At 46.1% G+C, this 19,208-nt stretch overlaps 1 protein-coding gene across 1 annotated transcript; it reads left to right on the top strand.

The window, feature by feature from the left end:
* Positions 1-1,876: 1,876 nt before the first annotated feature.
* fnbp1a (formin binding protein 1a) lies at positions 1,877-18,976 on the top strand. The gene is made up of 19 exons (XM_032579307.1): positions 1,877-1,893; positions 1,954-2,120; positions 3,768-3,883; positions 3,980-4,030; positions 4,184-4,331; positions 4,467-4,529; positions 5,883-5,978; positions 6,073-6,087; positions 6,180-6,308; positions 13,518-13,664; positions 13,749-13,925; positions 14,138-14,329; positions 15,460-15,474; positions 15,556-15,665; positions 16,385-16,517; positions 16,621-16,766; positions 16,846-16,982; positions 17,851-18,009; positions 18,369-18,976. The coding sequence occupies exons 2-19, from the start codon at positions 2,091-2,093 to the stop codon at positions 18,395-18,397; spliced, it is 1,893 nt and encodes a 630-aa protein (XP_032435198.1). The 5' UTR covers positions 1,877-1,893; positions 1,954-2,090; the 3' UTR covers positions 18,398-18,976.
* The last annotated feature ends 232 nt before the right edge of the window (positions 18,977-19,208 follow it).

Here is a 19,208-nt window from a genome sequence, read left to right as displayed (position 1 = left end):
CGTCGGCGTTGCTGAATGGAAATCTACGATGGAAAACCTTGAACTGAGGTTCGCTGCAATGAATAAAGAAAATGCAAATTTGAAAGAAAAACTCTTGGAGGCTGAAAGATACAAGAACCTGAGGCTGTTGGAGAGCAAGAAGGAGAAAACCTCAGAGAAAAGACAGAACAACTTCTCTCAAGAATCTTAGGACAGTGGGCGGACCAGATAGGAGATGTGATCGATACAATCCACCGATTAGGAAGAAAAGAAGAGGGACGGACCCGTCAGGTCATCCTGCAGTTCACCAGGAGGCGCCATCGAGACACAGTCTGGAAAGTGACGAAGGATTCAGAGGTGTGCAAAGAACAAGGTCTGCGTTTTGCTCCAGATTTTATTAAGGAAGACCGGCTGGCAAGAGAAGAACTGTGGCCCAAGATTACCAAAGCCAGATCCCAGGGTCAGGTGACCTTTCACAGAGGTCACATGGCAGTGATCGACAGCAAGGTGATCAAAGCTTCATCTCCTTTCTGAGACTACAGATTAATCTGATGTTTACATCATCCTATTACAAGGTTAATAAAAAAATCAAAATCCACACCGTTTTTCCTTTTAGTATGGAGTTATAGAATAGAATAGAATAGAATTACTTTATTCATCCCAGCAGGGAAATTATTTCGCAGTTATAGCATAGAGACAAGACACACAACATCCACCACTGAGTAGCAATGTAGACAAAATAAAAATAAAATATGCTGTTAATATAAAAAGCAACTTAGAGCAGTCCTTGCAAAGATTTAAAAAAAATGCAGATATGTATATTTAAATATATGTACAGCAAGTGTGCCACAGTGCAGTTGTGCGAAATCGGACTGATTAGTGCAGAACAATGATTTAGCTTTTATTGTACAGTGAGATGGCCTGTGGCAGGAAGAATTTCCTGTATCTGTCCCTACGACAGCGGAGCTGGAGCAGCCTATGTGAGAAGGTGCTCCGCTGTCTGTCCACTATGTGGTGGAGAGGGTGCTGTTTATTGTCCATAATAGACAGAACCTTCTTCAGTGTCCTCCTCTCCACCACAGTTTCCAGGGACTCCAGCCTTAGTCCCAGTACAGAGCCAGCTTTCCTGATGATTTTGTCCAGTCTATTAGAGTCGCTGGCTCTGATGCTGCTTCCCCAACACACAGCAGCAAAGAAGATGGCGCCGGCAACAACACTGTGATAAAAGGTCTCCAACATCTTGCTGCACACATTGAAGGATCTCAGCTTCCTTAAAAAATAGAGTCTGCTCATCCCCTTCCTGCACACAGCGTCAGTGTTAGATGCCCAGTCCAGTCTGTTGCCGATTACAACTCCCAGGTATTTGTAATCCTCCACCTCCTCCACCACTTCCCCTTTGACCTTTAGTGGCCGTGAAGGTATCTTCTTCCTTCTGAAGTCAATCACCATCTCTCTGGTCTTACTAATGTTGAGCCTCAGGTGATTCTGCTCAGACCACTCCACAAAGCTGTCCACCAGTGTCCTGTACTCCCCCTCCCCTCCATCCCCTATACACCCGACAACCGCTGAGTCATCAGAAAACTTCTGTAGGTGACATGACTCAGAGTTGTACTGGAAGTCAGTGGTGTACAGGGTGAATGCCACGTGATATTGTACACTTGTTCAAAATGTTTAATAAAAAAAATTAAAAAATGAATGACTGGTGTTGACCCCTGACCCCTGGAGACCTTTGACGTGAACTGCACAGAACTCAGCAGAGTAGATATGCATGGGAGTCCCATGTTGTTCGCACCACCACTGACGTCACTGCGCATGCGCCACACTGAAACAAGTGAATTTGTCCACACCGAGCCTCAGCATCCCTCTGTGACGACAGAGTCCACTGAGAGGACGCGCGGCGCGAGACCGACACGGGTCCACGGACAGCGAGACGGGTCCACGGACAGCGAGACGGGTCCACGGACAGCGAGACGGGTCCACGGACAGCCGCGCGGGGAGACGGTCCGCTCCGTCCGGAGGATGCGCGCCGCAGCCAGCAGCAGCAGCAGCAGCAGCAGGTCGCGCTGAACGAGGTTCGGTACCGGGAGGCGGAGCCGCTGCAGATCGGAACCATGAGCTGCAACTGGGGCACCGAACTGTGGGTAGGTGTGCATGTTCTCACATGAGCGCGTGGCAGCGGCCCTCGCGCCTCTGTCTGCCATAGCAACACGGCGGTGACGACAGCGTCTGGCTCTGCAGCATCATGGAGGATGCGGGGCGCTGCGGGCTTAGGGGATGAAATATCTCCTGATCAATAATCAATAATCTGGAAGCTCTGTCCTGCACCTGACTGCAGTTTCAACCCGAACTGGTTTCCAAGCCAGCACGGAGCCTGCAAGACAAAACCCCGGGCAGCAGCGGCTGTTTGCTTCTCTGGGGTCAGAGGCCGAACACACCTGTTCCTGTTGCTCCTCCTCCCCGTCAGGTGGAGGCGCTGTTCCCCTGCTGCTGCTTTAAGGTCGTTGATCAAATCAGAGGAACGTGATTTAAACCTTCATGTCTCCATCTGACGCGCCAGCCAGGTTAACCAGGCTAACCAGGCTAACCAGGTTAACCAGGCTAACCAGGCTAACCAGGTTAACCTGGTTAACAAGCAAAGCTTCTGCAGTTCCCTGACACTAAAACATCCAAAGTTGATCTTCTGCCTAAATGAACCGGCGGTTCTGGTTCTGCTGACCTCAAAGATTCACATCCAATGAGAACAAACTCTGGAAATCCTCCGACTCACTGACAGAGCCTTAGCATCGCTACCACAGAGCTGAGAAAACTTCCTTAACAGCCTTTATAATAACTCATTTATAATAATTATGGGGCTGGGGGGGGGCAGCTCGGCCTCAGGGCTTCATTTATATGTGGATGATTGTCAAATCTACTTCCCTTTAAAACAAAATGGCCGCACTCTGGACTGACTTTTGATGACATCAGAGGATGGGTGTCAATCAATTTCCTGTATTTTAATGTTTTTTTGTCAAAACAATTTAAAGTCACTTCAGCGTCAAGCCTGTTTGTCTTTTGTATCTAGAGCATAGAATAGAGCATATAGATCCGGTCCTGCAGACTGGAATTAAAAGCAGCTGCAGTCAGATCTACAGGTGTATAGATCTATACACCTGTAGATCTGCTGATAGCGAATCTACAGGTGAAACAGAGAGACACCTAGACGCTGATCATGGAGACGGACCGTCCAGGAATGCAGCTAGATACTGAAGGGTTGGGGTTAAAGGTCATCATGAGACTGAAGGAAGGCAGATTATTTATATAGCTGCACCGGCAGGCGCACACACACACACACACACACACACACGTTTGTCAGGCTATCTTTGTGGGGATTCGTACCCTAACCTCTGACCTCCTATTGGCGCTCCTTCCCCTGGTGGGGACTAGCCTTCGGTCCCTGTGAGGACCGGTGGGTCCCCGTGAGGACCGGTGGGTCCCTGTGAGGACCGGTGGGCCCCTGTGAGGACCGGTGGTTCCCCGTGAGGACCGGTGGGTCCCTGTGAGGACCGGTGGGCCCCCGTGAGGACCGGTGGGTCCCCGTGAGGACCGGTGGTTCCCCGTGAGGACCGGTGGTTCCCCGTGAGGACCGGTGGGTCCCCACACACAGCCATCCATCCAGGCCATTGGGGCAGCCGGCGCTCCAGGTAAGGAGGACTGGCTGCTCACCTGGATGGCGTCAGGTGACTGCAGCGGTGTTGAGCTGTGAGATGGCAGGTGAACCAGTAAACGTGGTTCTTTTTCTGCTGTTCCAGGACCAGTTTGATAACCTGGAGAAACACACCAGCTGGGGGATCGACTTCCTGGAGCGATACACCAAGTTCGTCAAGGAGCGGGCCGACATCGAGCTGAACTACGCCAAGCAGATCAGGTAGGTTCACCTGCACTCCGCATCCAGCGGGCCCTCAGCGTCTCCACCGACCCTAACGCTGACCCTGACCCTGACCCTGACCCCGTCCATCTGCAGGAGCCTGTCCAAGAAGTTCCACCTGAAGAGGAGCAGAGAAGACGACAGCAGGTCAGTGGCTCCACCTGAAAGAAACATGGATGTTATTGGATGATGTTCTCATGTTTATGTCAGCGCCGTCATGTTAGACATTGGTAACCTGCTGGCCCGTGGAGGTCAAAGGCCATTCAGAAGCGGGCTCTGTGCTCTGATTGGCTCGTTCAGGTTCACCTGGTGTGTGGCGTTTGCGGCGACGCTGCAGCAGCTGAACGACATGGCGGCTCAGAGAGAAGACCTGGCCGACTGCCTGCACACGCAGATTGCCTGCGACCTGACGCGCTACACGCAGGAGCTGAAGGCCGAGAGGAAGACGGTGAGCCGGGGCTCCGGGGGCCACACCAGGATGGTGTCTGCTGGACCCTGCTCTCTGATCATGGAGCAGGGGCCCATTCATGGTCAGAGGAACCCTGCAGACGTTTCTCATTCCAACAAATTTCTCTCATTTCAGCATTTCCAAGATGGCCGCCGTGCTCAGCAGCACATAGAAAGCTCCTGGAAGCAGCTGGAGTCTGTAAGTGACCTTTGACCCCTCCCTCCCGAGCAATCTCAGTTCATTCACTTTGTCACAGTTTGACTCCATCATGCTTTTTGATATTTATAGATATATAACCTAGATTGACTCACGTCTTTTTTATTTTGCATAACCATAGCAACAGAGAGGTAGTGCTGGATGAGCTGCAGCTCCGCCTGTGTCTGCTGCAGATGTGAAGCAGAATAAAGCCCACCACCCTGCTGTAGCTCCTCCCACATTCATGTAGCTCCTCCCACAATGCTGATGCTAGGCCTGTCGAGATAAACGATAAATCAATTAATCGTACGATAAATTAAAACTATCAACCTCATTTTAATTATCGGCATTATCGTCTCTTCCGGCCTTTTTCTCTTTCTGTTGATGACACCGAATGAAAAAAGGCTCAACTCCGGTTCTCTCCACTGACCTCTGACCTCATTTCCTTAGTGTAAAGCCCAGCGCAGACGACCCGATCTTAGAGCTGTCGGCCGATTGTCGGCCCATTTTCAAAACCTGACAGACCACACATTAGCCGACAGAAATCCTAGCTATAACGGTTCCATCGGGTTCGTTCCTGCCTGTGGTGTCCAACAATGGGCACAAAATAATGGCTACAAGTTCAGTTAACTAATTTTAAAACCAGGCATTAATCAATGCTTTACTACAATCTACCTGCAATGCATGTGGCTAGTGTCAGCGTAAAGTCCTGACTGAATGAAAATCATTAGAACCTGTTTATGTCACGTTAACGAAGAACAGCTGAAAAGTTACCGGGTTTATCAACTACGGTAGCAATTTGGCTCCAACTCCTCCTCTTGTCATTTCTATATTCTTTGCACGAAATGTTGAATAAACATTGTGACTCTAGATCTGTGACTCTAGATCTGTAATTCTAGATTGTTCCTCTTTAGGTCCAAAGATTAAAACTTCAGCGCTATTTCCGTTCAACTGAAGAAAGTTTTGGCTCATCCGCACACTGACTGGTCTAAGCATCTGTTCAGTGATTGGATGGTTCCGAGTCTCCTGGTGACGTCATAATGTAGGGTTAGGCGTCACAGCGTTACCTGTTGATGGTCAGCGGCGCCTCTGGCCCAGAAAAGCTGCTGCAGGTTCATGTCTCACCAGGGATCAGTTGCACATGTGGTCTTTGCTCCTCATGGGGAGAGCACGCCCCCTAGTGGCTCATGTGCTGCAGAGCGTTAGCATGTGATTGGGCTCCATTGGAGAACCACAGTAACGTGCCGGCTGTATGGCTGCCATGTTGCTGGGTGTTTTTGTTACAGCCGCGCATCAGGGAAACGGTTCCCACGTCTGAAAGGTTGAGACTGTTTCCACGTTCTGGGTGTTTTTCAGAGTAAGCGTCGGTTTGAGCGAGACTGCAAGGAGGCGGAGCGCGCTCAGCACGTCTCGGACAGGATCGAGCTGGACAACAAGGCGGATGGAGAAAAGGTTTTACTCACACTTTACCTGCTCCAGTTCAGAGCAGTCAGCGGTTTAGTTTCTCCTTTCCTGACCTGATGTCTCTCTCTGTGTTTTGCCTCAGCGCTGCTCTCTGAAGGTAGAGCCGTCTTCCTCTCTGACCCACATTAGTCGGATTTCTGAAATGAAACAAATGTGTTAAAAGCTGAAGTTGATGTTTTCTGGCTTCAGGCTCGACAAGCGGCTCAGCAGAAGCAACAAGCTGCTGAGGAGTCCAGGAAGGAGTACGTGACCAGTCTGAACCAGTTCAACCAGGACCAGCACCAGCACTACCGCACACTGGTTCCAGTTATATACCAGGTGAGGGACTGGGGCGTGAACATTAGTAGAGTCAGAGGAAGCCAGCTCCATGTAACTCTTTCTTAAGAGAAGGTTTTATTCAAAATGACAAGATGGCAGCTGGCTAACGGCGCTCTGTTCCCAACATGTCACCAGATGACTGTACTGTGGTAAGGCGCTTTTATTTGGTATCGTTCTCTGAACGTGTGGTAGCAGTGTAGGCTGGTGAACTTTTTCTGAAAAAAGCAGTTATGGTTAGCTTAGCATCGGAACAATTTCTATCCATGACGAAACCACAAGAAGATGACTTCCTTCATCTGAATATCTACCTGTTTAAAATGAAAAGCTGTAGATGTTTGCACTAATCCTTTACTAGAATATCCTACCTGTTAAAATATTTTAAATACAGAGGTTAGTAAGAATAAAACAGTAAACAGGTTTTTATTGGAATTAAATGAAAGACTAATACAGATCAGTGTGACTCTTTTATGCACATTAATCTGCTGTATGACAGACTTTATTAAATGCAGCCACAATGTGTCACTGAACTGAGCAGGTCACTGAAATGATAGGATATGATTCATATACACTAATATTACACAGCTATTACAGCTTCAGTCCCACTTATTATCGCTAACTTCTGTTTAGCAAAGTTTAATCATAAAAAAGAGTGTAATTAAACTAAAATATTTTAAAGCATAAGGACAAAATAGCTCAAAAAACAACGTACTTTGTCCTGATGAACAATAACTTGTCTACGACTTTGCAGACGGCAAACTAAAACCATTTCTAAATATATTTACAAGCTGCTGTCATGTAAAGTAAAACCATGAAGTAATTCAGCAGCTTAATGAAAACCAGGAATAAAATAAATGAAATAAAACTTACCGTAATCTGCGCTGAAATAAAACACATGAAACCAAACTTCCACAGGTTCCACAGTGGGTTAGGGTAGGGTGACCCTATGTGACGAAGCATCCATGTGCGCATCACCACAAGGTAGGACGGATTTACGGGTAGCACAGATAAACAGAACACCTGGTGGAGAACGAACAGGGGGAGGACACCCCAAATTCAACCGACTGATGTCATTCCTAGGGGCCCCATAGGAGACGCTGGGTCCGACGGTCGGGAGGCGGAGCTCTCTGTCATCATAAACATTGTGACTCTAGATCTGTGACTCTAGATCTGTGACTCTCAGAGCGAGAGTCCACCGACCTCATAGGGGTTTTTCTCTTAGTTATCCCTGTTTTCTCTTCAGCGGCCGTAGACAGCATCAGTAGAGTAGGTTCTAAGTTGTTTTTTATTTTTCATATAGTTTTTTTTTCATTTACATGACGGGAACGTTCATGGCTCATGTAAATAGTTTTCTTTTTGGATGGATGCACTCAGAGTAGGTTGGGGATCAGGGGACAGAGATATATCGTTACAGGTTTAAAACGTACATCAATCTATAATCTATAATGACTGGAAAATATAGAAAATTCTCATCTTGGATGTGGAAATCCAGCCAAAAGGCACAAAATATTGGCTTATTTAAAGACACAATATTTCTCCAAGATGAGGGGGAACAGTCCAAGTTTAAAACAGGTTAGGTTGAACATATTTTTCATATCTCTCACTCAGGTGTTCACTGGGTCTGTTGTAAACAAATATTTTAGTAATCGAGTAATCTATCGATTATTCTTATGATTAATCAAGTAAACAGATTAAATAAAATACTGGTAAATCTAACCTAGCAGCAGTTTTACTATCACATATCAACATCAGTCCAATTTTTCATATTTGAGCTTCTCTAACAAAAACTTTTCTGCAGTTTGGAAAACTAACCTGGAACAATAACAGCTCACTTTCCAAGTTAACCTGAAGAAAAGTGATACAGAAATCTGAAATTATATTTAATTTAATAATAAAGAGGCAGGCTCACAAATACACTTCTAAAAATGTCTATGCTCCAGCTTTTGGTTTCTGTATTCATCTTCAGTGAGTTTAATACCTGAACTCTGACCTTGCCCAGACATTTATAGCTGTATGTTCATGTTAGCGACGGGATTTGACTCCTTCGTTCATCACACACAGAAACGCATCATTTCTGTAACGCCACGATGAGCTTCGCCATCCGTTAGTGGCGACCGGGACGATATGAAATACATTTTCCGGTTCATCCGTAAAGCTACACTTACACTGTAACCATCACCTGCTCAGCCGCCCGCCGTGTTCAGTCTATCCGCTCACCTGTATAAATACACCTGCAGGTTGGTCCCGCCGTTCGCTCTGAACCAGCAGCTCCGGGAGGAGAAAAGCTGCCGTACTCCAGGCATGGCGCCAGTCATTTTAAAGATGCTTATTGGTCCCCCAAAAACGACACAAACCCGGACATTATCATGAATCAATAAAATCCTCCCAGGCCGAACTTGAAAACTGGACCTTATGCTGCTAACACTTAGCTTTCATCAACAACTCAGGCGGGAGTGAGAGCGCTGGGCAACGCAAATAACGACCCGGCCGGAACACGGCGCATTAAATAATAAAATATAACTTAATGAAGCTTCGAGGCAGATAAATTTCCCTGGAGGAATTTTAATAATCGAGGAATCATTTCAGCTCTAGTGTTCACAATGACGTAATTATTCTTATTAAGAGAAATATTCAGTTTTCACTGATAAAACAAGTTAAAGACACAGAGGGAAGAATGGTTTGTCTAAGGCGTTCCTGAGGGTAAACTTACTGCATATGCTTCATGGAAGAAAAAACAGAGTTTATGTCAAATTTGACAATTGAAAATGAAACTTAAAGAAAACAATTTGGCAGGTGTTATGATTATTTACTTTATTGAGATATTTGTGGGCTTAAGTTTAAGTTAAATTAAATTTATAACAAAAATGTGGAATATTCCCTGTTCATGGTTAAAAACTTCATTCTATGAGGGAGGAGAGAAAACGGGCAAATTATTAGCAAGTCAAGTTAAAAAAGAGGATTTTTTTTTTACCCCTCCAGGGTCTTTTGTGGCTCTAGTGTCTCTTATATGAACGTAGGCTGACAGGAAGGGGAAGACATGCGGCAAATATCGCCGGGTCCGGGAATCAAACCCGCGCCGGCCGCGTCGAGGACTCACGGCCTCCAAACGTGGGTCGCGCTGTCCCCTGCGCCACCACGACACGCCCAAACAGAGGATGGTTTTAACACCATCCCTGCCATTAAACAAGGAGAAACTAGTAACTCAGCTAAAGACATAAACTGTCATGTTCCGTGTTTTTCTGTGTATTTATTTATTGTTTTCTGTGTCTTTGAGTCTCTTCGTTGTCCTGTCCTCCCCTTGATTGTTCCCAGGTGTGTCTCGTTTCTGTGATTACCCTCCCGTGTATTTAATGCCACCTGTGTGCCTGCGTCTCTGTCGGGTCCTTGTCGTTTGTTCGCGTCATACTGTCTAGCTGTCGTCTCATTGTGGCGTCTAGTCCCTTCGTGTAACCGGTTGCTACCGGCGTCGAGCCCTGGCTTCCGCTCGGCCGTGCTGCCCGGTGTTTGTGGACTGTTTTGGATTTTATGTTCATTAAATCATCATCATTCATCTACCTGGTTCCACCTGCGTCTGCCTCACCTTACATCCGCACTTCATGACATAAACAGTATTATGAAACATTATATACATCCTCAGTGTTTTAACGGGACAAACCAAGGAGACTGTGATGTTTTTCTGTCTAAACTCAATCTGCCAAGGCTCTCAGGAGCAGGTAGAGGGTTGGAAACACCAATTACAGAAGAGAAGATTAGGGCCCCTAACCCACAGTCACTCTGGCTCCAGTGTTACAAAAGGTGGATCAAGAGATTTTTGAGAGGACAGCTGAATGAAGCTCCGATATCCTTGATTCCAAAAAAAGATTGGGATAAATTAGAGGCCAATTAGTTTATTAAACATGGACAGTAAAATATGAACCCAGGTTCTGGCTGTGAGTCCTTCCTGGAGTTATTCATCAGAATCAGACAAGCTTTGTGAAAACCGCTCCTCCTAGGAGAACATTAGAAAATGTTCCACCTTTGACCAGGTGTGACCAGGTGTGAATGACACCTCCAGTCAAAGGAGGAGCCAGTGTCTGCCATCTCCTAAGCCAGGGGCCCCAAAGTGGGTCCTCAAAGGCCGGGATCCTGCATCTTTCAATCTCTCCCTGGTTTAACGCACCTGGATCCAACGGTGGCTCGTTAGAGGCCTAAGAAGAACGTTGACCTGCTGAAAGGTTGTTGGTACCAGGGAGGGAAGTAAAACATGCAGGACGTCGGCCCTCCAGGGCCCACTTTGGGCTCCCCTGTCCTAAGCGTTTGATAAAGTCTCTTCTCAGCTCACTCAAATTTTGGATTTGGACCATTTTTTACTAAATGGGTTAAAATAGAGTATAAGGAACTAAAGGCTAATTTCACTATCTCATCCTTTTTGAATTGATCACGTGGGACCCATCAGGGTTGTTCTCTCATTGTTATTCATTATGTTTACTGAGACTTTGGCAGCGAGCGTTAGGATAAATAAGGAGAAACATGGACGCCATGACAACTCGAAGGTCGCAGGTTGAGCTAAATCTGAATCCAGCCATTATCCTCTGTTGGAGCCATAAATAGGACATATTTTAGTTATTTTTATGATGGGTTGGTTTTTATTTTATCTTATTTAGTTAAGAAGATTGATATTTGTTCAGGCCATTTTTATTGTGAAATGTAGTTTTATTTTGAAAGGCTTACTTCCTGTCAGGCTGTATATTAGAAAAATGATTGACGGATTACCGAGACACGGCCAATAAGCTGTGTATTTTAAACAGGAAACAAATTGTAAAACTGATTTATCGTCATTTTTGTATTTGCTTTTTTTTTTGTTAAATTCACGGTCCTTTACTTCCTGTGTCTGAGGAGTGACAGACAGTGGGTCTGTTGCCATGACAACCTCTTCATGTCATTCACACCTGGTCAAAGATTTTCAGTTCAAGTGGATTCCTGAAGGCACAAAGTGACTCAGGAGGGATTTGGAAGATTTACCTTCACTAAATTTTCTTTCAAAAATTCAACTTTGAAAAGTTGGAGAAGATAAAACTAACACTGGGGTAATATTAACATCATAAAAATGATTACTGCCCCTCAGTGTAGCTATGTGCTTATGATGCTTCCTATTACAATTCCACTTGATATTTTAAAGCTATGAACATTTGATGAAACATTTCTTGTTGGGAAGTAAAAGAGTGAGAATAAAACTAGAGAAATTGTCTGTTCCTAAGGAAAAGAGACTTCTGGATCCTAAACTCTGTTGTCTGGCATTTGAGATGCCTAAATCTCACACAGGTGTGTGTGTGTGTGTGTGTGTGTGTGGGTGTGTGTGTGTGTGTGTGTGTGTGTGTGTGTGTTCACATGGTATATGCATGATTTGGTGATTTGTATAAAGACGGGCAATTCATGTCCTTCAACAAACTTACTTACATTTAAGTTGGAAGGTAGAGCAGATTTTTGGAAATGTCTGCAGATGAGACATTATGTTACCTCAAAATGTAAAACGATTGTAGAAAATGATATATAGAACTATATTAGAATACCACCTGATCAACATATTGCCTCTCAGTTTAATAAACTGTCAAGTTATACTAAACTTTTATGGCAGAGAGATTTGAGAAAAGAAAAATGGTTGAATGTGCTGTCAGTGGTAAATATGTGACAGAAGTAAATGTATTCAGTATAAAGTACTACATAGATATTATACCTACCAGAATACAAAAGTACTACATAGATATTATACCTACCAGAATACAAAAGTACTACATAGATATTATACCTACCAGAATACAAAAGTACTACATAGATATTATACCTACCAGAATACAAAAGTACTACATAGATATTATACCTACCAGAATACAAAAGTACTACATAGATATTATACCTACCAGAATACAAAAGTACTACATAGATATTATACCTACCAGAATACACAGGAAAGAGGTGGGCAGGTTAGGGTCTGTTCTCTGGTTTCACCATTTTGGTTTCAAATGTTGGAGGTTCTGAGTTGGGACACGGACTGGGACTCGGACCTGGACACGGACCGGGACTCGGACCTGGACACGGACATGGACCGGGACATGGACCTGTGACGCGGACAGGGAGTCGGTCTGGGACACGGACCTGGACCGGGACATGGACCTGTGACGCGGACAGGGACTCGGTCTGGGACACGGACCGGGACTCGGACCTGGATCGGGACATGGACCTGTGACGCGGACAGGGACTCGGTCCGGGACACGGACCGGGACTCGGACCGGGACATGGACCTGTGACGCGGACAGGGAGTCGGTCTGGGACACGGACCGGGACTCGGACCTGGACCGGGACATGGACCTGTGACGCGGACAGGGACTCGGTCTGGGACACGGACCGGGACTCGGACCTGGATCGGGACATGGACCTGTGACGCGGACAGGGACTCGGTCCGGGACACGGACCTGGACTCGGACCGGGACTCACTGATAAGAACTCCGGCCTCTGGCTGACTGATCAGGACGAAGTTTCCTGGTTTTTCTGGACAACTAACTTTTTCCAGCTACTGTTTGTTTTTGAATCAACACTGTAACATTGATATGATGTAACAGCTGCAGCCTTTTCTGTTTGTGTTTCTACTTTATGTGTGACAATATTCAGAAAATCAATGAAATTTGAATTACAAAACAAAGTGACTCGATGAAACCCTTTTAAATCAGTTTAACTGGTTTAACTTCAATTTGACCATTTACAGTTTACTCAGGTCATGTGACTAACTGCAGAACAGTTTGTTCTCACAAAACTTCATGTTTCTGATTCAGTTTTCACATTTTTATCTAAACGTGTTTAATTATAAATGATTTTACCCAAAACTGTCTCAGTGCTGCCCTCTGCAGGCCAAACGGTGCCACAGCAATTAGGTTCTCTAGTGGTTTAAATCCGTCTGGCTTTTCGCCACTCTGACCTACAAGACGACCTCTGACCTACAGACGACCTCTGACCTGCAGATGACCTCTGACCTACAGATGACCTCTGACCTGCAGAGCGTTGTTGCCATAAAAGTCTCAAACACAGAAAGTGACTAGATGTGTGTCTTTGTTTCTGACTGAATGTAGCAGTAGATCTATCATAAATAGATTCTACATTCCAGTCTATAGATCTGTGTGTAATAGATTCAGTGTTTGATAGATCTTCTGCTCATAGATTGACTCTGTCTGGTCGTTGCAGCGCATTCAGGACATGGAGGAGCGTCGCATCGAGCGGATCGCCGAGGCGATGCGTTCGGCGGCAGAGTCGGAGCGGAAGGTCCTTCCTGCGGCGAGCCGCAGTCTGGACGCCATGATGGACGCCGCTGAAAGCATCCAGCCCAGGAAGGTGAGGCCCACGCCTGGAGGGTTTTAGAGCTGCAGCTGATCCATGGATCATCATCTGTGTGTGTGTGTGTGTGTGTGTGTGCAGGACACCGGTCATGTGGTGGAGGTTTATAAATCCGGCTTCGACCCTCCAGGCGACGTTGAGTTTGAAGATTACAGCGCCAACATGAGGCGGAGCATCTCTGAATCCAGTTACCTTGACAACCGGGCTGAGGGGCGAAAACACAGCAGGAAGTTGTGGCCCTTCCTACGGAAAAACAAGGTGACCCCCCCCACACACACACCTTTGGACCCGGTCGGTTTCTCTGGGAGATCCTGAAGGTTTCTAAGAAAACATGAGAATGAAAGGATTAAACCCGGTGGGAGGGTCACCTGGTGGGAGGGTCACCTGGTGGGAGGGTCACCTGGTGGGAGGGTCACCTGGTGGGGGGGTCACCTGGTTGCCTGAACTGAAGCTTTTGTGTCTCTCTGCAGCTGCTGCATCTCCTGTCGTCGCCAAGGCAACCACCACCCCCGCCCCCGACCTCACCTTCACCTGGAGAGGTGATCAACTCCTCCCAGTCTCCACCCACAGGCTCCAGAGAGCCAATCACACAACGGCTTAGTGACCTCATGAGCTCTGGGTCCAGAACCAGGAAGCAGTGTCTCCGAAGCCTGAAGAGAGGGGTACACACACACACACACACACACACACACACACACACACACACAGACAGATGGATCATCCTCACCTGTTCCTCAGAGTTTTGCCCCTCCTGGGTTTGCATCAGGTCTCTCTCCCAGAGAAACATCTTTACCCAACCGAACCTTCAGCCTGGAGGGCATCAGGGTTTAATGATCCCAGACGTTGAGACTCCACAGCTGCAGAGTAAGAGACAGTAACAGCGAGCTAGCCGTGGAGCTAGCCGCGGAGCTAGCCACGGAGCTAGCCATACAGTAAAGTGCAGCGATATATTTATAGTTTTCTCCTCGTACCGCATCAATCACTTATTAATAATCTCACAATAAACATTAAGCCTAAAGCCAAACCACTGCAACAGACTGAATATCAGTGTTTTTTTTGTGACGTTGTTGTCAGTTGCTATGGCAACGTAGCTGCGCTTGAGTTAACGGTTTTTCTACGGCGGCTCTGGATGTAGCAGAATCATCTTTTTGCCCTCCAGCTTTGTCCACATGCACGAAATTTCCTCATATAAACAATAACATGCAGGGGGTCTATATTTGTAAATATGATTATGATTAAGTCAGAGCCTCACCAGCTATGAACCTCATCGCATGTCACTTTTATATATCTATATATACAGTACAGACCAAACGTTTGGACACACCTTCTAATTCAATGGGTTTTCTTTATTTTCATGACTATTTATAAGGCAATAAATCCCACTTATGAACCTGACAGGGCAGGTTGACCTATGAAGTGAAAACCATTTCAGGTGACTACCTGTTGAAGCTCATCAAGAAAATGCAGAGTGTGTGCAAAGCAGTAATCACAGCAAAAGGTTGCTACTTTGAAGAAACTAGAATATAAGGGCTATTTTCAGTTGTTTTACACTTTTTTGTTTAGTGCATATTTCCACATGTGTTATTCATAGTTTTGATGCCTTCAGTGTGAATCTACAATGTCAATAGTCATGAAATTAAAGGAAACTCATTGAATTAAAAGGTGTGTCCAAACTTTTGGTCTGTACTGTATATCTAAATACAGTATATAAGCTCAGAGAGCGAATGTTTCTGCTAAATCAGAGCGTTTAACTCATTTGTTTTGCTTCTTTCATGCTCTCCTGATTGGACAGCTGTCCCTAAAGCTGGTCAGTGTGTCACTGGTCATTTAAATCCTGGAGTTTCAAAGCTCTGCTGCGTTTCCTAACGGTTGCTCCCGCTCCATTCAGGGTTCCAGTGTAACTGACGGCAGCCAGCTTCCTCCTGAGCAGAGACGCAAGAAGCTTCTGGCCCGAATTAACAGCATCAACCAGGAGATCCAGAGAGAGCGAGAGCAAAGGTAACACATGACGGCAGGGGGCAACGTAGGGTACACACAGTACTACTAACTCATAGTACTGCAGTCAGAGTAGTACTATTTCAACATATTTTTTTCAAGTAAAAATAAAAAGTAGCCATCCAAGAAATTACTCAAATCAGAGTCAAGTATTTGGTAAAAGGCAAGTAATTATATAAACACAATATCCAATAAAACTGAAGCTCCTGTTTCACTGAAACATTGTCTGAGTTTCAACTCTGGGTAAAAGTGGCAGTTCAACAACAGTCGAGGTTAACCTGATACAAGTCGAGTGGACTAGTCGCTGTGACGTCATAGAAACGGTTTTATGAGTTGATAAACTTTGGGGGGATTGAACCCATTGGGTCCCATTGGGACCCATAGGGACCGCCCAGGTCTAGAGCCGCTCTGCCCACGGCGCCGCGACACGCCTCATTCTGGAAACCTGGGCTGGAGTCTGCAGAACTTTTACTGCTAAATTATTTTCTATTTTTATGTTTCACACTAGCAGACAAACTCACCTAGTTCCTCATCACTCTGTCAGTAACCGCGACCCGTCGACTCGACATGAAACGTCACAGCAGCGAGTCGACTAGATGGTGCATCTCAACTAGTATAACTAGTCATACTTAGTTACAGGTGACTAAGTAAGACTAGTTACCAGACCTGTATTGGGGAAGGTTCTGGTTCTGCTAGACCGTTGGGACTGTTCTGTGTTTCAGAGATGCTCTGCTGAAGATGAGGGAGGTTTATGAACGAAGTCCTCAGATGGGCGACGCCAGAAGTTTGGAGCCTCGACTGGAGGAAGTGAAGCTGAACCTGCAGCGACTGGAGGAGGAGTTGAGGCGGAGCCAGGTGGGCGGAGCAGAGAGGACCGCCAGATTACTCTGAATATATTCTGTCGGTTCTCTGAGTTTACTCTGGTACCGACCGGGTTCTACTGTGTTTCTGGGTCCAGGTGTGGCTCTCGGAGATGGACGGTGGTCTGTCTGATCATGGTGGCGGGAGGCAGAGCGGAGGTTGCGGGTTAAACTCCCAGGCAACAACGCCAGGAAGCAGCAGCCTGAAGCAGCTGAACAACCGCAGCCCTGCCAGCAGAGAGAGGTGATCGGAACCCATTATCCACGGACCCGCTCTGCCTCGGTTCTGGACCGGCCCAGGCTGAACTGTGCTCTCCTTTCAGCCCCGACGGCAGCTACACCGAGGACCAGGCGGCCGAAATCACCTTCAAGTCGCGCAGCTCCGAGTTTGACGATGACTTCGATGATGAAGAACCGCTACCGAGCATCGGAACCTGCAAGTCTCTGTACCCGTTCCAAGGTACCGTCTCAGTTTGGACCGGCCAGTCACTATCGTCGTCATCATCACCATCATCATCATCATCATCACCATCATTTCTGCAATTTTATTTTTAACAGTTGACAGAATCACAATCCTTCCAGACTGAAACATCTGAAACAAATTTACCAACTTTTTAACAAAGAAGTTGGGATTTCCAGAACCAGAGACTAAAGACTCGGATCAGAGAAACTCATCCAGGCTTTGATTCCTGCAGCAGCGTCTTCACAGGTCTGATTGACAACCCCACGGTCCAGAACGCTGCTGCTGGAGTTCTGACTAGAACAAGGAGGATAGAGACACCACCTGGTTCTACACTATCTAGTTCTACACCACCTGGTTCTATATTCATTCACTCAGAGACTTTAATCTACTGTTGGTCGTTTAGAAACAGATTAAAGATCTGCTGCTGCTGGATCAACCTGCTGGTTCTGGTTCTGGATGCAGAGCAGAACCAGAACAGAAACAAGGAGAAGCAGCATTCAGCTTCAATGCTCCACAGATCTGGAACAAACTGCCAAAAAAACTGCAAAACAGCTGAAACCCTGAGTCCCTTTAAACCCAGCTGGTTGGAGCTGATCTTGATTATTAATGACTTCATCAATATATTGATCTGTATTGCAGATTTTGATGACGGTGTTGACAAAATGTAACGTTTGTTGATTGTTGGCCTCCGTTGAGTCAAAGTTCACCAGGCAGGAAAACTAAAAGATGTTTTCTGGGTGAAACAGCTAAAAATCCAAATACAGACTTTCCCGCTAAAACAGCGATACGGGAAGCTTTTGATGGGCTTTGCTCCCTGTCAGGCGTTTGTGACGCTGGTTCTGGTTCGCTCTGACTCGTCCTGCAGGTCAGAACGAAGGAACGCTGTCGATGGTGGAGGGGGAGCTGCTGTCTGTGGTGGAGGAGGACAAAGGAGACGGCTGGACCAGAGTCCGCAGGAACCTGGAGGAGGAGGGATACGTCCCCACGTCCTACATCAAGGTGTTTCTGGACGGCAGCGCCAAAGGTACCGAGTGACCTGGGACGGTTCTTCGTGCTGGAGGTCAAAGGTTAAAGGTCAACTTAGTCAGAGGAGCTAGCAACCGAATATTACATGATTAACTTCCCAGGAAGATCTTTGTCCTGGTTGGACCAAACCGGACAAAGACATTCAGTTTCTTGGTTCTAGGAACGGCCCGGTTCCTGTTGTCGAGGTAAACTTGGTTTAAAATGCAGAGTTCCTTTTAAATGGAGCCTGAAGCTTAAATGGTTTCATGAAACAACAACGAAGGTTGAACAGTTTGGATCCCACCAGGAAGTGACGAGTTTCCTGAAGGTCAGAAAACTCGTCACTTCCTGTCTCATTTCTGTCTCTTTGTCTGGCAGGATTTGCACAGACCAGCCGTCTTGTTTAGCTCATCTGTCAGCCTATCGGGACATCTTGCAACAGGAAGTGGCAGCTTCTGATTGGACAGAATTACTCTTTGGATACTTCACCCAATCAGTGTGCAGATGATTAACTTGCGATGAACAGAAGCCTCTGACTGGCCAGTCAGCCTTCAGGACCGATTTTCGTTGACCTCTAACTGACATTGTGAAATGTTGATCAAGTTGATGCTGCAGGTGAAGAATCTGGAGCAGAAACCTGAAAAAACAGGAAATGAAGCAAACTTTCAGGCTGTGATGTCATTGCTGTGCTGACATCACAGCAGGTGTGAATTCAAAACATTCAGTTTCTTCTGTAAATATGAACCCCAGCAACACAAATATTAACCACGCCCAAGAGAGGGGCGGGGCACATAGGCTCCGCCCCTTAGTCAATGATTATTGAATATATTAAGTGTGTGAAATGTGAATGTTTCGATTTAATAATTAGCCCACTGACAAGTTATTTATTAACTGATTGACTGTTTTTTTTATTAGTCTTATGAGCACGCCATTTGTAACTTCCTGTATGTAAAACTTTCAAAATAAAGTCCACTATCGGAGCCAAATATGTGTATTTTTGGTTTTTGGTCACTAGATGGGGCTGTCGGCTCCAGTATATGAACCAAGAGGTGACAAGTAGTTGACAGGTGTTGAACCCGGAAGGACATTCAAGTTTTTGACGCTGTGGCAGAGTCATTGTTAACACTGGCCTGGAATAAATGGATTTATTCATAAATGGTTCATCTGGAACAAATTTGGACAACAAGAAGGTCTTTGGGATTGACTTTACACTCGATC

This window comes from Xiphophorus hellerii, chromosome 12, assembly GCF_003331165.1.
Source record: "Xiphophorus hellerii strain 12219 chromosome 12, Xiphophorus_hellerii-4.1, whole genome shotgun sequence".
Lineage (NCBI taxonomy): Eukaryota > Metazoa > Chordata > Actinopteri > Cyprinodontiformes > Poeciliidae > Xiphophorus > Xiphophorus hellerii.
Note: the sequence above shows the minus strand (reverse complement) of the source record. Positions and strands in the feature narration are given on the sequence as shown.

Bases quoted from the DNA above. Each gene is read 5' to 3' on its own strand.
- fnbp1a (XM_032579307.1), top strand. From the start codon at position 2,091: ATGAGCTGCAACTGGGGCACCGAACTGTGG. The intron at 4,332-4,466 runs GTGAGCCGGGGC...CTCTCATTTCAG, and splicing joins TGAAGGCCGAGAGGAAGACG to CATTTCCAAGATGGCCGCCG. The intron at 4,530-5,882 runs GTAAGTGACCTT...GGTGTTTTTCAG, and splicing joins CCTGGAAGCAGCTGGAGTCT to AGTAAGCGTCGGTTTGAGCG.